The 19,528-nt window shown below is 40.2% G+C and overlaps 1 protein-coding gene across 2 annotated transcripts in view; it reads left to right on the top strand.

Annotated features, from left to right (window-relative positions):
* The window catches only part of LOC309554155 (uncharacterized protein), a 145,867-nt gene extending 127,352 nt beyond the window's left edge, over positions 1-18,515 (top strand). For both annotated transcript variants that reach the window (XM_082255758.1, XM_082255759.1), the window contains exon 9: positions 18,201-18,515. In XM_082255758.1, coding sequence (XP_082111884.1) covers positions 18,201-18,425 — 225 coding nt within the window. In that variant the 3' untranslated portion in view covers positions 18,426-18,515. The remainder of the gene's footprint in view (positions 1-18,200) is intronic.
* The last annotated feature ends 1,013 nt before the right edge of the window (positions 18,516-19,528 follow it).

The following is a 19,528-nucleotide window of genomic DNA, read 5'->3' as shown; positions in this document are numbered from 1 at the left end:
GGTGGGTAGCTTGCCGGAACACTGTGGTGGCTGGCTGGCGTCACCCTGTTATGGGTGGCTGGCTTGCAGGAACACTGTGGTGGGTGGCTGGCTTGCAGGAACACTGTGGTGGGTGGTTGGCTTGCAAGAACAGTCTCTGTGGTGCCTGGTTGGCTTGCTTGGTGTCACCCTGTGTATGGGTGGCTGGCTTGCAGGAACACTGTGGTGGGTGGCTGGCTTGCTGGAACATTCTGGTGGGTGGCTGGTTTGCAGGAACTCTGTGGTGGGAGGCTGGCTTGGGGTCACCCTGTTGTGTGGGTGGCTGGCTTGGAGTCACTCACTCACCCTGGCCTGTTGTGGTGGGTAGCTGCTGGATTGCTGGAACACTGGTCACGGTGGTGGGTGGCTGCGGGGGGCTGGCTTGGTGTCATCTGGGTGGCTGGTTGCTTGCTCACTTTAGCTAGCACCCTGTTGTGGTGGGTGGCTGAGGCCAGGGCCTGTGGGTGGATGGATGGCTGGCAGCGTAAACCGGACCAGACTGCAGCTGGCTGTAACACAAGGCGGTGGGAGGCAGTCTTAAGTGCAGTGTGTGCGGTGAAATGGCGTCACGTACAGGCCGCGCAGGCGTGGGAGGCGGTGTTAGAAGGCAGAGCGTGTGCGCGCAACATACGGAATGACGTCACAAAAATATCGGTAAATCAAAAGGCCGATTCCGATATATCGGGGAAAGTGCATATCGGCCCTCGATATATCGGTGATGCCGATAATCGGTCGATCTCTAATATATACCACACAGGATGGCATCCCTTCCTCCTGATCATATTACCTTAACAATACAAACTGTAATCAGAAACATAATTAACAAGCGCTAATTAACTAATCACTTAACCAAGCCTGGATGACTAGACTATTTGGCCCCTACAACAGTAAATACAAAGGACACATTTTTACAAGTATAAACACTTCCCACAAGGGTTTGCTAGCAGAGACAATAGGTGTTCCAATTTACAATTAACCATGTAATCCACATCTAAGCAATGCTTTGATTATTCAGGAGTCACAGACTTCATTACAATGGTCTACAACAGGCTATATGGCAAAGCTCATACAGTGTTCCATGATCACTCTGATACAGTGGAATTAATGTATCATAGATTTCTTCAGGGATAATGTGGAAAAAATATTACTGTCCCATTTGCAGTAATCCAAACCATATTCTCAGTGTCCATTAAGTAGTTGTCCATCATTTTCTCGGCCACCCTGTGCCCCTAATAGACACAGGGTGACCTACACATAAGAGGGACCTGGGGAGATGAGACAGGGATTTCCCAACCTCTCTAAGGTAAGCTGGATTACCCAACCAAAGTGACTCCCTTCACAGTAACCACTTATCCGAACCATCAGCTGTCAACTTCAACCCTTTCCTCAACCTTCAAACCAACCTTTAAACTTTAACCCTTCAACTGTCAACCCTAACCCAACACAATACTCAGTAATAAAACAAACCCCCTAATCACAACCCAACCCCCCCCCCCCCCCCCCAAAAAAAAAAACATGTAAATGAGAGTTGATCCTAAAATTCTGAAGTCAGATTCTGACTGAATTTAATGAATTACAGTGTTACTTATGGCAGTTTTGATTCCCAAAGATTTCTGTAAGAGAGAAAAAAATAAGGTCACTTCTGCCTTATGTCTTATACAGTTTATATATTATTTCTGCTTCTGCTGTTGTCTAGTAACCTTTTACCTTGACTGCAACACCACTAGATCCGACCCATCTATCTGGGTATGCTTGATAGAACTTCCAGTAGCTCGGGATGTTTTTGGCCACATCATCTTATTAGGCAGGGCTGCCAGGAGCTACCAAATACATTCTGCACATTTCTGCATTATTTGCTGCTCTGCAATACACACTTTTTGGAGCCCGGTTCAAATTTCTTTCTACTTAAATGTTGCTTCTAGGTAAAAAAAGGTCAATTTTAGAGGTAGGTTTGGCCGAACCACATCTGATTGAATAATCAGACTTCTGGTTCAGGGATTTCTGAGGTTTTCACATTTCCTTTAGATGTTGAGCAGCACAACTGAGCAAACTTTTTAAGGAGTTCACTTATCTCTATTGTTAACCTTAACCCTACCAAAAGCTGGAACCCTCAACTGAACCTGTAAGCCTCAACCAAACCCCAATCACTAACCCTAACATAGCTCCTAACCCCCAATACCTAAAAATATTGCAAATGCAATTTTTGCAATGGAAGTGTCTTACAAAAAAATAACCTACTCCTTGATATATCTACAAGATGATTTTTTATTCTAATACAAAGTAAGCCAGGATTATGGGCAGACAAACATTTTCCAAAATATCTACTTTACATAAAACACAGCTTGGTTGTAGATCATCCAAAGGACTTCTAGAATTAGGCTAATGAATAATAATGAATAGACATGCAATTCTTTTAGTTACAAATTGAAATTCAGATGAAATTTTGTATCAAAATCTCTGAATCACAATAGTAACAAATTTCAAGTAATCTAAAATAAATGATTATATAAACAACAAATTCATTCTTATTCATGTGTTAAATTTGGATGACGTGATGGGATAGTTTGGGCCTTTTGTTAATGTTTGAAGCATCCAAAACAACGTAACAACATAATGAATGATCCGAATTGGTTTGGATCCATTTGTTTTTGTTCTACTGAGCATTGTGTGAATATTCTAATAAGATGCTTTTTGCATTGTGGTTGAGACCATTCCTTTAATTTGTTTCTGCATGGCCCAACAAACAAAGTTAGTTGGGAATGGGGAAATTAATTCAACTTAAAAACATAATGAATGAATATGTATTAATTCAGATTCATTTGTTTTATTCAGATGAGAACAGAGAGGTAGTCTTTGACTCTTAAATAATTAGCCAATTCTTTTTTTTTTTGCATTAATAGTTTTCATTATTATAAAAAATGCATGAATTCGCACCTAAAATGAACCAGAAGACACACAGGACTCTTTTCCAGTGCAGACCATTACCACCCCGGAGGTGTGTAAACCATTGGGAGGCAGTCACACTCTCCTGTCATGCTAATTGGATGCGCATAAGTGTGAACCAGTGGCAGCCGGTGTGTTGAGGGCGCAGGGGTGCCGCCCCCCCTATCCATGCATCCGGCCCCCTAATCTGCATGCAGGATGCATGGAGTTCGATGGGGCTTTTCTTTTTTTTGCATCACCTGATTAGAGCCAGAGGCTCTAATAGGGTGACGCAAAGGGTGGTCCCGGGGCGCAGAGCAGTGCGCCCCGACTCTACCCATTGTGTGACAATAGCGAATGAAAATTGCTATTTTTTTGCCGCAAAGCAATGCCTATTAAATTTTTCTGTTTGCGCCTCCCCCAAAATTTTGAGCACCAGCCGCCTCTGGTGTGAACCCTGCCTAAAAGTTCATGTCCATGGGTGCCATACAACAAGCAGAAAAAAATGCCAATTACCTATCCATTTTAAACTACGCAGATAAAAATTATCTTACAGCACAGCAATAAGAGTAGATAACTCTACACATAAAACATCAGGAAAAAAAAAAAAACACCCCTTGCAAAAAAATATACAGAAAACAGAAATTGGCTAGTTTTCAGTCTCTGCGAGTGTTCCCAAAAGTCTACGTCTATCACTCAAATATTTAGAAGAAATTGAATTTGAGACACATCCAGTAACCAGCTCCCTCTCTCCGGAAGTAATGTCAGCAATTTGTGATGAGCAGACGTTAGCCAGAATTCCTGCATGTTTAATCAGATCATTTGTCTCACTTATTAACTTACATAACTATAGCACCTGTCTGTATTTACTCTGGGGCCCATATGGTAATGCGCGATTCATTCAGTCATGGGCGACGGTGGCGTCAACAGAACAATGACTCATTTTGACTTTTCTGCAATGAAGTCTATTTAAAGTGCACCTGACATTTTGCATTAAACATGCTGCAAAGAAGGAGAGCGGAAAAGAGAGGAAATGCTCTTATTCATTAGGTAATTAAATGAAATGGGTGATAATGATGCCTCCCCTACTGTTAAGCTCCATGTTCCATATTATCCATCTCAACCCCCCTTAGTAAATCTATTTTATTTTTGCAGCTATATGGAGTGAGATGGTTTGAAAATGTAATGTCACTTAGGCCTCATACACATGGAAACTGTTTAATATTAGCTTCTAAACACTAGCTTGAGAACATCAAAGATCAGCAGGCATTTTTAAAGCATTTAAAGTGGATCTGGTGGCAGATTTTGTTTTCATGTTAAGTACATGCATACTGAGTAATGTGTCAGTGTAACACTTCTAGGTAATTATTACTTCTCATTGCTCCATTCACAATGCCTTCATCTGCTTTTCTTTCCAAAAGGACAGCACCATCTTTGTTCAGGCATGCACTCTATTTAAAGGCATATTATCTTCTTTTGTGGTGCCTGGAAGCCCCAGCTGCTGTGTAATTCTGCCCATAGGAATGAATAACAAAATATGTTGTACATGGATATATAGGTATAAATGTCAGTACTTGCATGTACAGGTGCATGCGTATAGGTGTATTTTTCTAAAACTACTTTTAATCTGTACACCCATATGTCTGTAAATACTTCATTCAGTCCATGAGCCCTTAACCACCTTAGCGGTAATCCCGAGCGTGACTCGGGGTTGATTTTTCATTGCAGGATCGGTAACCCCGAGTCACGCTCGGGGTGGATTGCAGAGAGCGCAGCAGAGCTTCTCTTACCTTATCCTGGCGATCCAGCGATGATCTCTCATTGCTGCGACCGCCAGCCGAGAGTCCCGCCGCTCCTCCGTCCCTCCGTCGGTACGATCACTTCCTAGTTCCGTTCCCTGCAGCAGCAATGCTGCATGGGAGCGGAACTAGGGAGGGAAATTCAAAAAAAAAAAAACAAAACGTTGCACAAAACACACTTTATATTATATATATATATATGCATATATATATATATATATATATATATATATATATATATATATATATATATATATATATATATATATATATATATGTATATATATATATATATATATATATATATATATATATATATATATATATATATATATATATATATATGCATATATATATATATATACATATATATATGCATGCATATATATATATATATATATATATATATATATATGCGTATATATATATATATATATATATATATATATATATATATATATATATATATATAATATGCACACACACACATATATATATATATATAAAATTATATTATTGATTCAATTATAATTCATGCGTTATATATTATATATATATATATATATATATATATATATATATATATGCGTATATATATATATATATATATATATATATATAATATGCACACACACATATATATATATATATATATATATATATATATATATATATATATATAATTATTGATTCAATTATAATTCATGCGTTATATATTATATATATATATATATGTGTGTGTGTGTATATATATATATATATATATATATATATATATATATATATACACACACACACATATATCTATATATAATATATAATGCATGAATTATAATCTAATCAATAATATAATTTTATTATATATATTATATATTAAATAATAAAATAATATTATTGATTTGATTATAATTCATGCGTTTGTGTTTCAAATTTATCCCATCTGGGATGTCTACTAGAGTCTTGTTTTGGTCAGGTTTAAGTCAGTAATTACTAAGAATTGTAGGCCTATAATACATAACGCCAAATTTCCATGAAAAGAATTGTACCGCTTTTGGTATGTCATTCCAGACATAATCATACCGCCAGGGAGGTTAAAGGAGTTGTGAAGGCAGAAGGTTTTTTATCCTAATTCATTCTATGCATTAAGATAAAAATCCTTCTCTGTGTAACAGCCGCCCCAGCACCCCCTAATACTTACCTAAGCCTCCCTCGGCTGTCCAGGACTCTCCCTCCTGAATGGCCGAGACATAGCAGCGGCGCCATTAGCTCCCATTGCTGTCAATCAAAGTCAGTTGCCCAATAAGGAGAGAGAGGGGACGGGGGGCGAACGGCAGCTCCATGCCTGAATGGACACATGGAGCTGTGGCTTGGCTTGGGTGCCCCCAGAGCAAGCTGCTTGCTCTGGGGGCACTCAACAGGAGGGAGAGGCCAGGAGCAGCGAAGAGGAACCCGAGAAGAGGGGAACCTGGCTGCTCTGTGCAAAACCACTTCACAGGGCAGGTAAGTATAACATGTTTGTTATTTAAAAAAAAACAAAAAAAACACAAGCCTTTGCAATCACTTTAAGGATGTGTTGCCCTTTGTAGATATAATACATCTTCTTAAGTTTAAAGTGATTGTAAATGATCACTTTGTAAACCAACCTATTCAGTTTAAAATATAACATTTGTGTATTGATAAAATAACATTATAAATATCTTTTTTTCTCCCATTTTTTATAAGTGATCACATTCCCTCTGTTCCCTCAGCTGCATTAGAGCTGGGGGAGGAGAAGCGACAGTATACCAATCTTCCCAGTGAATGGCTGTGTGTGTGTGGGGGGGGGGGGGGGGGGCGTGCCAATACAAGTCTGATCATTGGAGGAGAGCAGGCTGAGTTCCCAGCATAGCTCTAGAAAACTGCTGTCCACTGAGTTCTCATGCTTAGTGTGATCAGCTGTTAATAGGAAACACCAGGAACTTCACACAAAGCAAGCAATACAGAGAGAATGGGATACTTTTTCATACAAGTACTTAGCACAGCAGGCACATATCAGGAATATTTGGGAATATGTTGGGATAACAAACACTTTATTTTCATTTATTTTAACTTGTTTTACTTGAGTTTGGCATTCCTACTTTAGGGGCTTGTTTGAAGCTTGTTAAAATGGACCTTTCACTACCTTACAAGTCTGTGTGAATTAATTTCTAACATGTCACAATACAGTGGGTACGAAAAGTATTCAGACCCCCTTAAATTTTTCACTCTTTGTTATATTGCAGCCAATTGCTAAAATAATTTAGGTTCATTCTTCTTCCTCATGAATGTACACATAGCACCCCATACTGACAGAAAAACACAGAATTGTTGACATTGTTGCAGATTTATTAAAAAAGAAAAACTGAAATATCACATGGTCCTAAGTATTCAGACCCTTTGCTCAGTATTTAGTAGAAGCCCCCTTTTGATCTAATACAGCCAGGAGTCTTTTTGGGAAAGATACAACAAGTCTTTCACACCTGGATTTGGGGATCCTCTGCCATTCCTCCTTGCAGATCCTCTCCAGTTCTGTCAGGTTGGATGGTAAACGTTGGTGGACAGCCATTTTTAGGTCTCTCCAGAGATGCTCAATTGGGTTTAAGTCAGGGCTCTGGCTGGGCCGTTCAAGAACAGTCACAGAGTTGTTGTGAAGCCACTCCTTCGTTATTTTAGCTGTGTGCTTAGGGTCATTGTCTTGTTGAAAGGTAAACCTTTGGCCCAGTCTGAGGTCCAGAGCACTCTGGAGAAGGTTTTTGTCCAGGATATCCCTGTACTTGGCCGCATTCATCTTTCCCTTGATTGCAACCAGTCGTCCTGTCCCTGCAGCTGAAAAACACCCCCACAGCATGATGCTGCCACCACCATGCTTCACTGTTGGGACTGTATTGGACAGGTGATAAGCAGTGCCTGGTTTTCTCCACACATACCGCTTAGAATTAAGGCCAAAAAGTTCTATTTTGGTCTCATCAGACCAGAGAATCTTATTTCTCACCATCTTGGAGTCCTTCAGGTGTTTTTTAGCAAACTCCATGCAGGCTATCATGTGTCTTACACTGAGGAGAGGCTTCCGTCGGGCCACTCTGCCATAAAGCCCCGACTGGTGGAGGGCTGCAGTGATGGTTGACTTTCTACAACTTTCTCCCATGTCCTGACTGCATCTCTGGAGCTCAGCCACAGTGATCTTTGGGCTCTTCTTTACCTCTCTCACCAAGGCTCTTCTCCCCCGATAGCTCAGTTTGGCCGGACGGCCAGCTCTAGGAAGGGTTCTGGTCGTCCCAAACGTCTTCCATTTGAGGATTATGGAGGCCACTGTGCTCTTAGGAACCTTAAGTGCAGCAGAAATCTTTTTGTAACCTTGGCCAGATCTGTGCCTTGCCACAATTCTGTCTCTGAGCTCTTCAGGCAGTTCCTTTGACCTCATAATTCTCATTTGCTCTGACATGCATTGTGATCTGGAAGGTCTTATATAGACAGGTGTGTGGCTTTCCTAATCAAGTCCAATCAGTATAATCAAACACAGCTGGACTCAAATGAAGGTGTAGAACCATCTCAAGGATGATCAGAAGAAATGGAAAGCACCTGAGTTAAATATATGAGTGTCACAGCAAAGGGTCTGAATACTTAGGACCATATGATATTTCAGTTTTTCTTTTTTAATAAATCTGCAACAATGTCAACAATTCTGTGTTTTTCTGTCAGTATGGGGTGCTATGTGTACATTCATGAGGAAGAAGAATGAACTTAAATGATTTTAGCAAATGGCTGCAATATAACAAAGAGTGAAAAATATAAGGGGGTCTGAATACTTTTCGTACCCACTGTACATAGCAACAGTATAAACTTGCATTAAAGCTCCACCTTTTATCAATAAAAAGCTTTCCCTGAGCTCCAGTCCAGTGACTTTGCCTAGGGTGAGATGATGTCATCAGCCTTCTGCATGCAGAAGGAAGTCTCCTCTGCCCCAGTGATAAAAACTGCATCATTGTAACTTTGCGGCAAATCAAAAGGTGAGAGACTATAGCAGGAGCTGATCTGTGTCAGACAATTGTAACATAGCCAAGAACTGCACAGGCACCAGGATTTTCATGATTGTGTCATCTCTGAGCCAGCATCTCATTCTGGGAAGTAAATGGTGACTCCAAATGTTGCCTGATCAAAGCAAACACCATCCTTCTGAAGAGATAAGCAGATGAAGACCATGTCAGAAGGAGTAATGTGATCTTGATGACCGGTATTAAATACCTGGAAGCATAGGCGTGCCCAGGGTGTGTGCCTTGGCACACTCTAATCATCCCTTGTGGCGCAAATTCCCCCTGCTGATATTTTACCAAAGCCCCCCCAATGGGGTTCCTAAACAAAAAAAAAAGACATTTTAAAAAATAATTTAGAAAATAAAATAATAAAAAATAAAAACTACTGGCAGTGTCCACCTCCCTACTGACACCAACCTCTGCCCTACTGACAAGTCCACTGCTCTACTGACACCAACCTCTGCTCTACTGACAAGTTCACTGCTCTACTGACACCAACCTCTGCCCTACTGACAAGTTCACTGCTCTACTGACATCAACCTCTGCCCTACTGACAAGTCCACAGCTCTACTGACATCAACCTCTGCCCTACTGACAAGTCCACAGCTCTACTGACATCAACCTCTGCCCTACTGACAAGTCCACTGCTCTACTGACACCAACCTCTGCCCTACTGACAAGTCCACTGCTCTACTGATACCAACCTCTGCCCTACTGACAAGTCCACTGCTCTACTGACACCAACCTCTGCCCTACTGACAAGTCCACTGCTCTACTGATACCAACCTCTGCCCTACTGACAAGTCCACTGCTCTACTGACACCAACCTCTGCCCTACTGACAAGTCCACTGCTCTACTGACACCAACCTCTGCCCTACTGACAAGTCCACTGCTCTACTGACACCAACCTCTGCCCTACTGACACCAACCTCTGCCCTACTGACAAGTCCACTGCTCTACTGACACCAACCTCTGCCCTACTGACACCAACCTCTGCCCTACTGACAAGTCCACTGCTCTAGTGACACCAACCTCTGCCCTACTGAAATGTCCACTGCTCTACTGATACCATGCACTGCCCTACTAATACTGTATATGTTTTTTTTTTCCAGATAATTTTTTATTGAAAATTTTTCAATTTTACACCAAAAAAAAAAAAAAAGAACACGTTTCATGATGAAAGCCGTACTTTTTCATAGTACCAGTACAAATAATTTCTAGAATTATACAAAAATAGTAATAAGGCCGAATAATTAAAAATCTGTTCATTATAACGTCCATGTTTTAATACATTTGGGGTGCACACCCTAATGCAAAAGGCTGCGCACACCTATGCCTGGAAGTGTTACAATGACAATTTGTTTAGCATACATGAAAAAAATATATGTGATGCTAAGTCTGCTTTCAACATAACAATTATTTTATTGAAATGCTATTAACTGCAGCTCTTTCAGACTGAGAAAACTAAGTGAAAAATCTTGTTTTTTTAATTGACTTTATCTCAGCAGCCTTTTAGTAGGCTTGTTATCTGTGCTACTTCATATACAGTCCATAATCTATAAAGCTGTAATTAAAATGCAGCCAGGAGCATTTAGAACGGCAAGCAAGTAAAATTGTAGAAGGCACATTAAAAAACGAATTTCCGGTAAACTTTTTAAGAATGACTCAGAATGCCCACTGAAAATATATTACGGTCTTCCTTTAAATAAAACACGAATGTGAGAAGGCTATCATCAGCAATGCTGCAGAGGTAGCAGCTGCTTATCTGCATCCACACAGGGATGTGCTATGTGAACACCTGACACAGCAGGGAGCAGTGTGAAATCTCCAGAGATTAGACGATGTCTGGCTCGCTTACGGGGCGATGAGCTGATCAACGTCACCTGGGTTTATTCATATTTTCTGTGGATAAATATGAACTGTATATATCTATGCTGTTGGCTTGTACCAAGAAACATTCTCTAATGGTAAAAGTTGTGTGCCATGGCATAGGAAAGAGGGACTGCTGGTACCTTCCCCCTCCTTGTATGGGGAGGAGGGATTTCAGCAAATGTTTTGGGTTGGGTTGTGTTAGTTTATTCACATGTTTGCGGTGCGTTAACTCATGTGTGTTACACGCATTATATTGAGTGTCAATGTGCGTTGTGTTAGAACAGCCCCATTAAAATGAATATCCGGTAAAGCATCATAGCTGACACTTTTTTCTAATATAGGCACTCAATTTCTTTTTGAGGGGGGATAAGGAGTAAAGTTGTTTGAGAATTTGGAAAAATGTCGCCAGAATGGAGTCAATGGGGAATGCCTTTACTTTCGCAGAAGAAACTCCATACACATTACACTGTACTAGGAGCCCAAGTGCCTGAAAGCATCATACTGCAGGATGTCATTGGCCAGCACGGCTATATGACTGTGCTGACCAATCGGAATCTATTATTTTTTCTGTGATACCCTTTTCGAAAGAAGGCTCAAAAGAGATGCTCTTTGGTCAGAGGCCATGCTGACCAATGACCACTTGCCATTGCGAGCATTATAATGCTTACTGGCTGCTAGAGCAGTGTACAGTGTACAGATCGTCTTCTGTAAAATAATCCTTACCCTTAAGAGAACAACTGTCTTTAAATCATTATTAAAGGCATTTTTATTTAATTAAAATAATAAACATGTTATACTCACCTGCTCTGTGTAAAGGTATTGCACAGAGCGGCCCCAAACCTCTTCTGGGCTTTCCCCATCAGCGTTCTTAGCTCCTCTTCTGCTGTCAATCTATCAGAATAGTCTGTGCCATGGGTATCTCTTCGGATCAATAACAAAAGCTGCAATCACTAAAAACCTGCAAAGGAATATATTAGTAGCACGAAAGTTGTGACTGCGCTGATAAATTATTGCTAAAAAATGTACCCAAAAATGTATATTAATTCATTATTTACCCCTAATACTATAAATTCATCAAAGTGTGATCAATCAATAAATATTGTAAAACTTTCTTCATTTCATATTAAAATTAATTCATACTAAAATAGTCCTTGGTGTCCAATATATGCAATTCATAAGAAAATAATAAAAAAATGAAGTACAAAAAAATAGAAGTGGATACACCAAATAATCAATCACAAAAAAAGTCCCCAATGCCCATAAAAAACTGGTAATCTGAAAAAGTCTTTATTCTCTAAAGTTCACCCCACCATAAAGTATAAAGTATTGTTCTTTTCTTCTGAAGGGAAAAATCCACACCTAGTGTCCTCCACCATAAGATTCTGTGTGCTCATCCACAAATCTTAGCAAGAAATGGGTCACTTATAGATAAAGTGCTGAATTATTCAGTCACTTTTCAATCATTTTACACCAATATCAATCAATTGATAATGTGCCTTTTCAGCATATCAGGGGTTACACCAGTACCTCAAAACTCTCAATCGCCATGTAAGAAAGGAATGCATCACATAGATTTAAATCCTTTGACATTCATTCAGTTAAAAATAGTATCTCACTTATATTTTGTATTGTCATGCCCGACACTAGGAATGACAGAGTGTATATTGGTATGCACTGCTGGCTCCAGCCACAAACAATGGCTGAGAGCAGTGGGGTTTATGCGGGGTGACATCACTAAAAGGAAGCCCCTCTCTAGGCATTGAAATGGAATCCTGATGCATGTGTTAAATAACTAGTGGTCCAGGCATGTGATAGTTAACAAATTCAATTCATTTCCACTGGTTGTCAAGGAGGAGGCACCTGCCAGCATCCTTAACAACCAGGAAATAGCTGGTTGTTAAGGAACTGTCATTTGCCACGTCTTTACCAAATATGCCTCATCTGCTGTCAGTGGGATTCCCTGCTGACAGCAGAATGTAAAAAAAAGAACAGCCAGCATAAAAAATGTAAAAAGAGAGCTTGGCCCTCCCCCTAATCTATACCAGGTCCTTTGGGTCTGTTATGGATTTTGAGGGGGACCTCAAACCAAAATATTTTTTAAAAATGGTGTGCGCGCCCCCCCTAAAACCTATACCAGACTCTTATCTGAGCATTCACCCCCCCCCCCCCCTGCCGAACCATGCCAGGTTACATATCCTCAAAATGGTAAGCTGCTTTGGTGGAGAGCTCAACCACCGGGTCAGGGTTGTGGGGAAGAAGCCCTTTTACTCATGAACATGGGGACAAAGTGCTTTGGCGGGCTACATGTTTGGATAAGGGTCTTGTATGTATTTGGGGAGGGGAGGGGCCCTACTGCCATACCAGACCCGAGCTGTTTTTATTAAACATTTTTTTATGGCAGCTCTTCTTTTGTTTGCATTCTGCTGTCAGGGTAAAAATTCTATACACTATTTTACAGCGGTAAATGCCGCTTAGTGAATTGAGCCCATTTTAACTTATTTTTTTACAGAAAAAACCCAGTGGCAAAAAAAAACAAAAAAAAAACGAACTAACCCTAAATACAATAACAAAACACCTTCTTTACAAAAAATATACTTTTTTTTCAAGCAAATATCATAGCTTCATGAGTAAAATTGAAGGTTTCTACTTTGGTATAATCTGTAATTTTGTAGTGGAATCAATTTCTAATCACTATGCTCATTCCTAGTTGCAAGCCCTTAAAATGTTGGTAAATATGAGCTGAGAATGAATCGTTCAAATTAATCCTCCATCATAGTTTATAGCACACCTGTCATGAGACTAGAATTCCAAGGTGCTATTCAGTAGCAATGTTCTTGAATTAGTTTTCCTGGGTAAAACAGAGTGATGAGAAACGCCTCTGGCTCATCCTTTGGTGCACTGCAGGCACAATGGGTTGCTAAGGCACAGCACTGCTTTGTGGTCAGAGTTGATTTTGAAGTTTATATGAAGCTAGATTTTAATTAAATTTTTTAATTTAGGTGTCCTTGGCCAAATCCAAATTTCAGAGTTATTTTTAACTGTTCATATTTCAAAATGCCTACTAAGAGAAAGGGACCAAGGCTGCGTAAAAAGGTTGTTTTTGGCTTTTATCTGCTTCTTCTGATTCCCGAGCCTCCGTAGCTTGACTGCAAGGTCCGACCCTTCTATCTAAGTATCCCTGGAAAAGATATAAAGGAAGTGCCTCAGGCTGTTTGTTTCCCCCAATAATCTCGTCAGTCTGGGCTGCCGGGGCTTTCTCAAACCATTCCCCACATTTTTTTTTATCTTTCTTTTTTTTTAAACTGCCTTTTTGCTGAACATATCTTTTGATTACAATAGAGAGAGAAGATGCACTGTAAAACCATAGATAAGGAACAATAATTATACAAAACAGCATTAAGTATACTGTGACAACTCTGGAAGGAATCTTTGTGAAAAGATCCATAAATCATGGTATATAGAATGTCATAGACTGAGAAATCTTACATATGGGTAAAGCCTGGTACACACTATTCGTTTTTTTTCCAGGTTGAATGAAAAAAAAAAAAAAAACTGTCCGCTTTGGTTGGGGGCGCTATACTAACTATGCGAAATTAGTATAGCAATCTCCCCTGCTGGACAGCCCCCCACCAGAACACTTCGATCAGCGCTCTCTGCCATTGGCTGAGAGCGCTGATTGGGAGTCCGTCGGCTGCTGGTGTTCCAGCATGCACGGCCGACTTCTGTCAGACAGACCGACATTCACATGAGCCGAATGTCGCCCGTTTTCTTTTTTGTTTTTTTGAATCGGCAAATGTTTCCCAACATTTGACCCATGTGTACCCAGCTTTAGAGACACAACTGATAAATGCAAAGGTGTAATGCAGGCCATACACAGAGCAAATTTCTTTCCTGCAACCACAGGTTGGGTGAGGAAAGCCGTCTACGCTGGAAGAAGACAGTGATTATTGCTAGTGGCTAGCGATAATCGCATGAAAATATAGCAAGCTGGTTGATTGATTAACCACTTCCCAACCACCTGCCGCCTATTTACTGCGGCAGGGTGGCTCTCCTGCGCAAACCGACGTAGATCTACGTTGGTCGCGCGCGGCAAGCTAGGGGCGAGCGTTTGTCAGGTGGCTACGATTGCAGGCCTGACACCCGCGATCACTCCCCGCAGAGAGAGAAGGACGGTCGGCTGTTGTAAACTTCCCCCTGAAATGATCACAGAGCTAATGTGATCCTTCTATCATGTGTCTCTATGGTCATCTCAGAAGCCACACCCTCCCACAGTTAGAATCACTCCCCTATGGTCACATTGAACCCCTTGATCACCTATACTGTTAATCCCTTCCCTGCCAGTGTCATTATTACAGTAACAGTGCATATTTTTAGCAGGGATTACTGTAGTAATGTCACTGGTACCCCCAAAAGTGTCAAAAATGTCAGTTAGGGGTCCGATCTGTCTGTCACAATGTCGCAGTCCTGCAAAAAGATCGCCTCCATTACTAGTAAAAAAATGATAAAAATGACATAAATCTTTCCCATAGTTAGTAGACAGAATAACTTTTGCGCAAACCAATCAAAATACGCTTATTTTGATTTTTTTTACCAAAAATATGTAGTAGAAAACAAATTTGCCTAAACAATTTTGATTTTTAAGTTTTTTTTTTGAGAATGTCATATAGCAGAATGGGAAAAAATATTGTTTTTTTTTCAAAATTGTCGCACTTTTTTTTATATAGCGCAAAAAATAAAAATTGCACAGGTGATCAAATACCACCAAAAGAAAGCTCTATTTGTGGGGGAAAAAGGACGTCAATTTTATTTGGGTACAGCGTCGCACGACCGTGCAATTGTCCGGTAAAGTAACGCAGTGCCGAATCGCAAAACAGGGCCTGGTCATTAAGAGGGCAAATCCTTCCGGTCTTAAAGTGATTAATCAACTTGGTACATTCAGCCTGCCCATACATGGTTTTGAACCATCTATGGCTGGCTTAAGAGTGAACCATTTTTCTGAATAAATCAATCAGCATGTACAATTGTATTATAAGAACGACTAAAGGAAAGGCACAGCTTGTGAAAAACTGTCACAGAATTAGGTAGAATACAAAAGAAACATAAAGTTAAAGCCAGTTAGATTACAAAGCATTGGTAAAACCAACCCATCAGAAACACACACCAAAGCTAAGAGCTATTGTAAAGTTCTAACCACAGAGTACATATAGGTATCATAATATTACAATCTGGTCATTAGAGGAACAAAGCTGTGCTGGCCTATAGCAGCTGGCAGTAATCGCATCCCAAAAATCCGACATGCTGGTTGTACCCAAGTCGATTGATGGATCTACTTGGGTACAATCAGCCTGCCTATATAAGATTCAAATTTCGGCCAGTCCCTGCTGAACCGGCCAAGATTCAAACTGTCTATTGCCAGCTTAATGGACACACTGTATAAGGCAAAGTGTATTGTAAGAACTAGCATTGGAAAAGGCTTTGTATTACTAAAGATAAGTCAAAGGTACCATAACAGGGAGAGATAAAGGCAGCTCCTAGAGTATAGCAAACTTATTTGAGATTTTTCTATGCTAAACGTTCCCTAACAATAGAATTAATATGGGTGTGCCAGTCTTTCAACGTGGGAGGATAAAGAAGATCCATTTAAGGGCTATAATTTTTCGGACACGAAATAGAAGTCAGAAGATCAGCACCCTAATCTCAGTGGAATACACTTCTTCATCAAAGTAACCCAAAATAGAAACCAAGGGATCAAAAGCAATTTTCTTTTAGAAAACTCTATTAATGGTGTCCATAATTGATCGCCAGTATCTACAGTAAATCATTTCCAGCACCTCTAAAGCATATGCAGTAGATCTGCTGGTGCTCCATGACACCTTGGATAGTCAGAACTATCCTTGTGGCTCCACTAAAAGAGCAAAAGTGTGATATGATATACTCTGTGAATGATAAATAGTTGAGACGATGTCTGCGTAGAGGTTCATGATATCATTTTGCACTTCTAGAACACGCTTCCAAAACTCCTCCTTTAGTGGACCCAAATCCTCTTCCCACCCTTTTCTACTTAATATACCTGTGAAATGATGCCTTTTTTAACTGTCGCTGTCACAAAAAAATATCTACCAGTGGGGTCTTTATCAGAGATGGGACTTTAGCTTTGGTCTGAGACGTAAGCGCATGACATAGTTGGAAATATTGGAAGATTCGATACAATTTCTGTAATTCACAGAATGTGTTTAAGACATTTCGAGAGTATGGTTGGTGAATATATTGCACCCCCACCTGGTACCAATTTCACACAATTTTACATTGTGTGCTGCTCCGTATGACACATTTTTTTGGAGCCCAGTTTGGATTTTTATTGACTTCAGTGGGGCTTCTAGTTCAGAAATTCTGAAATTTGAGGGTTCACAAATTTTAAAAAAATTGGTCTGAACTGATTGAGGATCTCAGAAGTTGGTAATCTCTGATTGTTGTATATAGTATGGTCAGACCTTAGGACTGACTGTTGGAAAGTTGGGAGTGCTTTCTTACTGTGTGGGGGATGGTTTAACTGAAGGAAGACGGAGATCCATGTTCCTGCTTAGCAGAAACACAAGATCTCTGTCTTTCTTACTAGCAGAATGATGATCTGCCTTATTTATATAGGCAGACCGCCATTCTGCCCCTCTCGGAATGATCGCTGGGTTTCCGGCAGACATTGGGTCCGCCAGACCTGCCGATTGGCTCCTGCTGTGTCCAATCACAGCGGGAGCGGGCCCCGGCAGCACGCGTGCACGCCTCAAAGAAGAGCATCATGTACAGGTACGTGATTTCATGCTTAAAGAGGTTGTAAACCTCCACATTTTAAAAAAAAAGAAAACCTGAAAGAAAAACACATAATGAGCTAGTATGCATCGCATACTAGCTCATTATGAAATACTTACCTTAAAACAAAGCCCCGAAGTGCCGACGGCTCACCTCTCTCATGGGCGACATGTTCTGTCACCCGTCTTCCGGGTTTGCGGCATCCGGCCATCTGATTGGCTGGAGCCGCGATTACGTCAAATGCGCGCGGGAGGCGACGATCACGGCACGGGGCTCTAAAGGAACGGCACCAGCAGCCGTTCCTTCAGAGGGCATGTGCCAGTGATGTCACTGGCTGCATTTAAGGTAAATATCTCCTAAACTGTACATGTTTAGGAGATATTTACAGTACCTATAGGTAAGCCTTATCATAGGCTTACCTATAGGTACAACTTGCAGAGGAGGGTTTACTTCCTCTTTAAGGGCCCCCCTGCTGCAGTATATGTATGGTCCTTAAGTGGTAATTTTTTGCAGGGGTTCTGTGAAACGTGAAAATTATTTCAAGGGCTCTTCTAGGGTAAAAAGATTGAGAGGCTGGTTTTGTAGCTTATCTCTCATGACAGTTGTGTTTTAACTGACAATTGATGAATGATAATGATTTGTATTCTGTATTCTGTTTTGCACACCAACAGTTCCATGTACAAACATGTTTTTAACTGCCCGGCGAAACCAATTATTTTCTTCCTGTGCTTTTAGGTTCCTATTCCAAACACCAGACACAACGCTGTCTTCTTGAGGAGCAATCCGAAGGCTGCACAGGTGACCCTGACATCTCTGTATCACAATGGTGAATATCTTAGAACTGAGAATAAAAGTGATAGGAATGAAGATCGTAAAGGAAACCTGCCACCCAAAAAGGTCCTCAACTTGGCTGAGAAACCCAACACCACCATGGAAGCAGAAACAGATGCTGACAGATGAGCAGGGATTCTTGCTAATTATAGAAAGAAGCCACCAAAATATTTAAAATGCTTACATAACACGTTCACCATTAAATTTCTAAAATGTTTTAATATATTCTTCATGTTCGATATACTTGCTCAAGAGAGAGTTCAAGCTTTCTCCTCTACTTCAACATATCGGTGCTTGGAAAAGAAAACCACTTCTGTAAAGCCTGTAATTGACAGCATAAATAGAAATGTAATCGCACCCCCTTCTGTTTAGTCGTTAACTGTCGTGTGAACTGTTTGCAGCCTCTCAATGAAACTGAATTCATGGAGTCGTGGAATAAAATTTAAGCTAGAGGTTTTGGCCAGTCATGGCTCACATGTAAGTCATGTATCATAACTTAAGTTTTGCACTCTGTAATTTGTGTATTAAGCTATTGTCTATTGGCTATTCAGCAGGTAGTAACCAGAGAACACAAAAATTCAATTAAATCACATTTATTCATAAATTTGTTTTTGGACTGTGGCTAATTAAATTATAAATCTTTCAGAAATATTTTTGTTTTGGGTAAAATGAGGAAGATACAGAATCACTGTATTATACTGTACTGGATTTCATTACTATCTGAATCCCCATACATACTGCCACCAGACAAAAAGTGATAGTAAAACACCAACACCAACACAGACAGAAATAAAAATTCCTTAATTTTTGCTAGAGTAAGGAAAGGCTAAAAGTCCTGTCAGCTTTTTATTTCTGACTGCATTTCTGTAGATTTCCCTTCACTTTCTGTCTGGTGAAACTGCTGACAGCAGTTAATAGCCCCAGAGGGCAGTAAATTTCGACAGGGGTCTTAACCCATTCCGACATTATCCTAAAAATAATAAAATCAACTTGACATACACTTTATTTCTTAATAGCTGCTCAAGCCTGGAAATTTTCTTTAAGCCCCAAGTCTTATGGTCCTTTCTAGGTTGACAGGTGTATAATTTCCATCGGTTGAATTATTTAGCATTCTTCTATTTATAACTCTTCTGAAAGTATGTTATCTTACTGAAAGTAGGTAATTAATATTTTATATTTTCATTGTGATTACTTTTGTAAGGTTAATCTACTGTTTACACCAACAATGTAGC

Source organism: Pelophylax lessonae (genome assembly GCF_965119305.1).
Source record: "Pelophylax lessonae genome assembly, chromosome: 4".
Lineage (NCBI taxonomy): Eukaryota > Metazoa > Chordata > Amphibia > Anura > Ranidae > Pelophylax > Pelophylax lessonae.
This window is presented reverse-complemented; position numbering and strand designations above follow the sequence as displayed.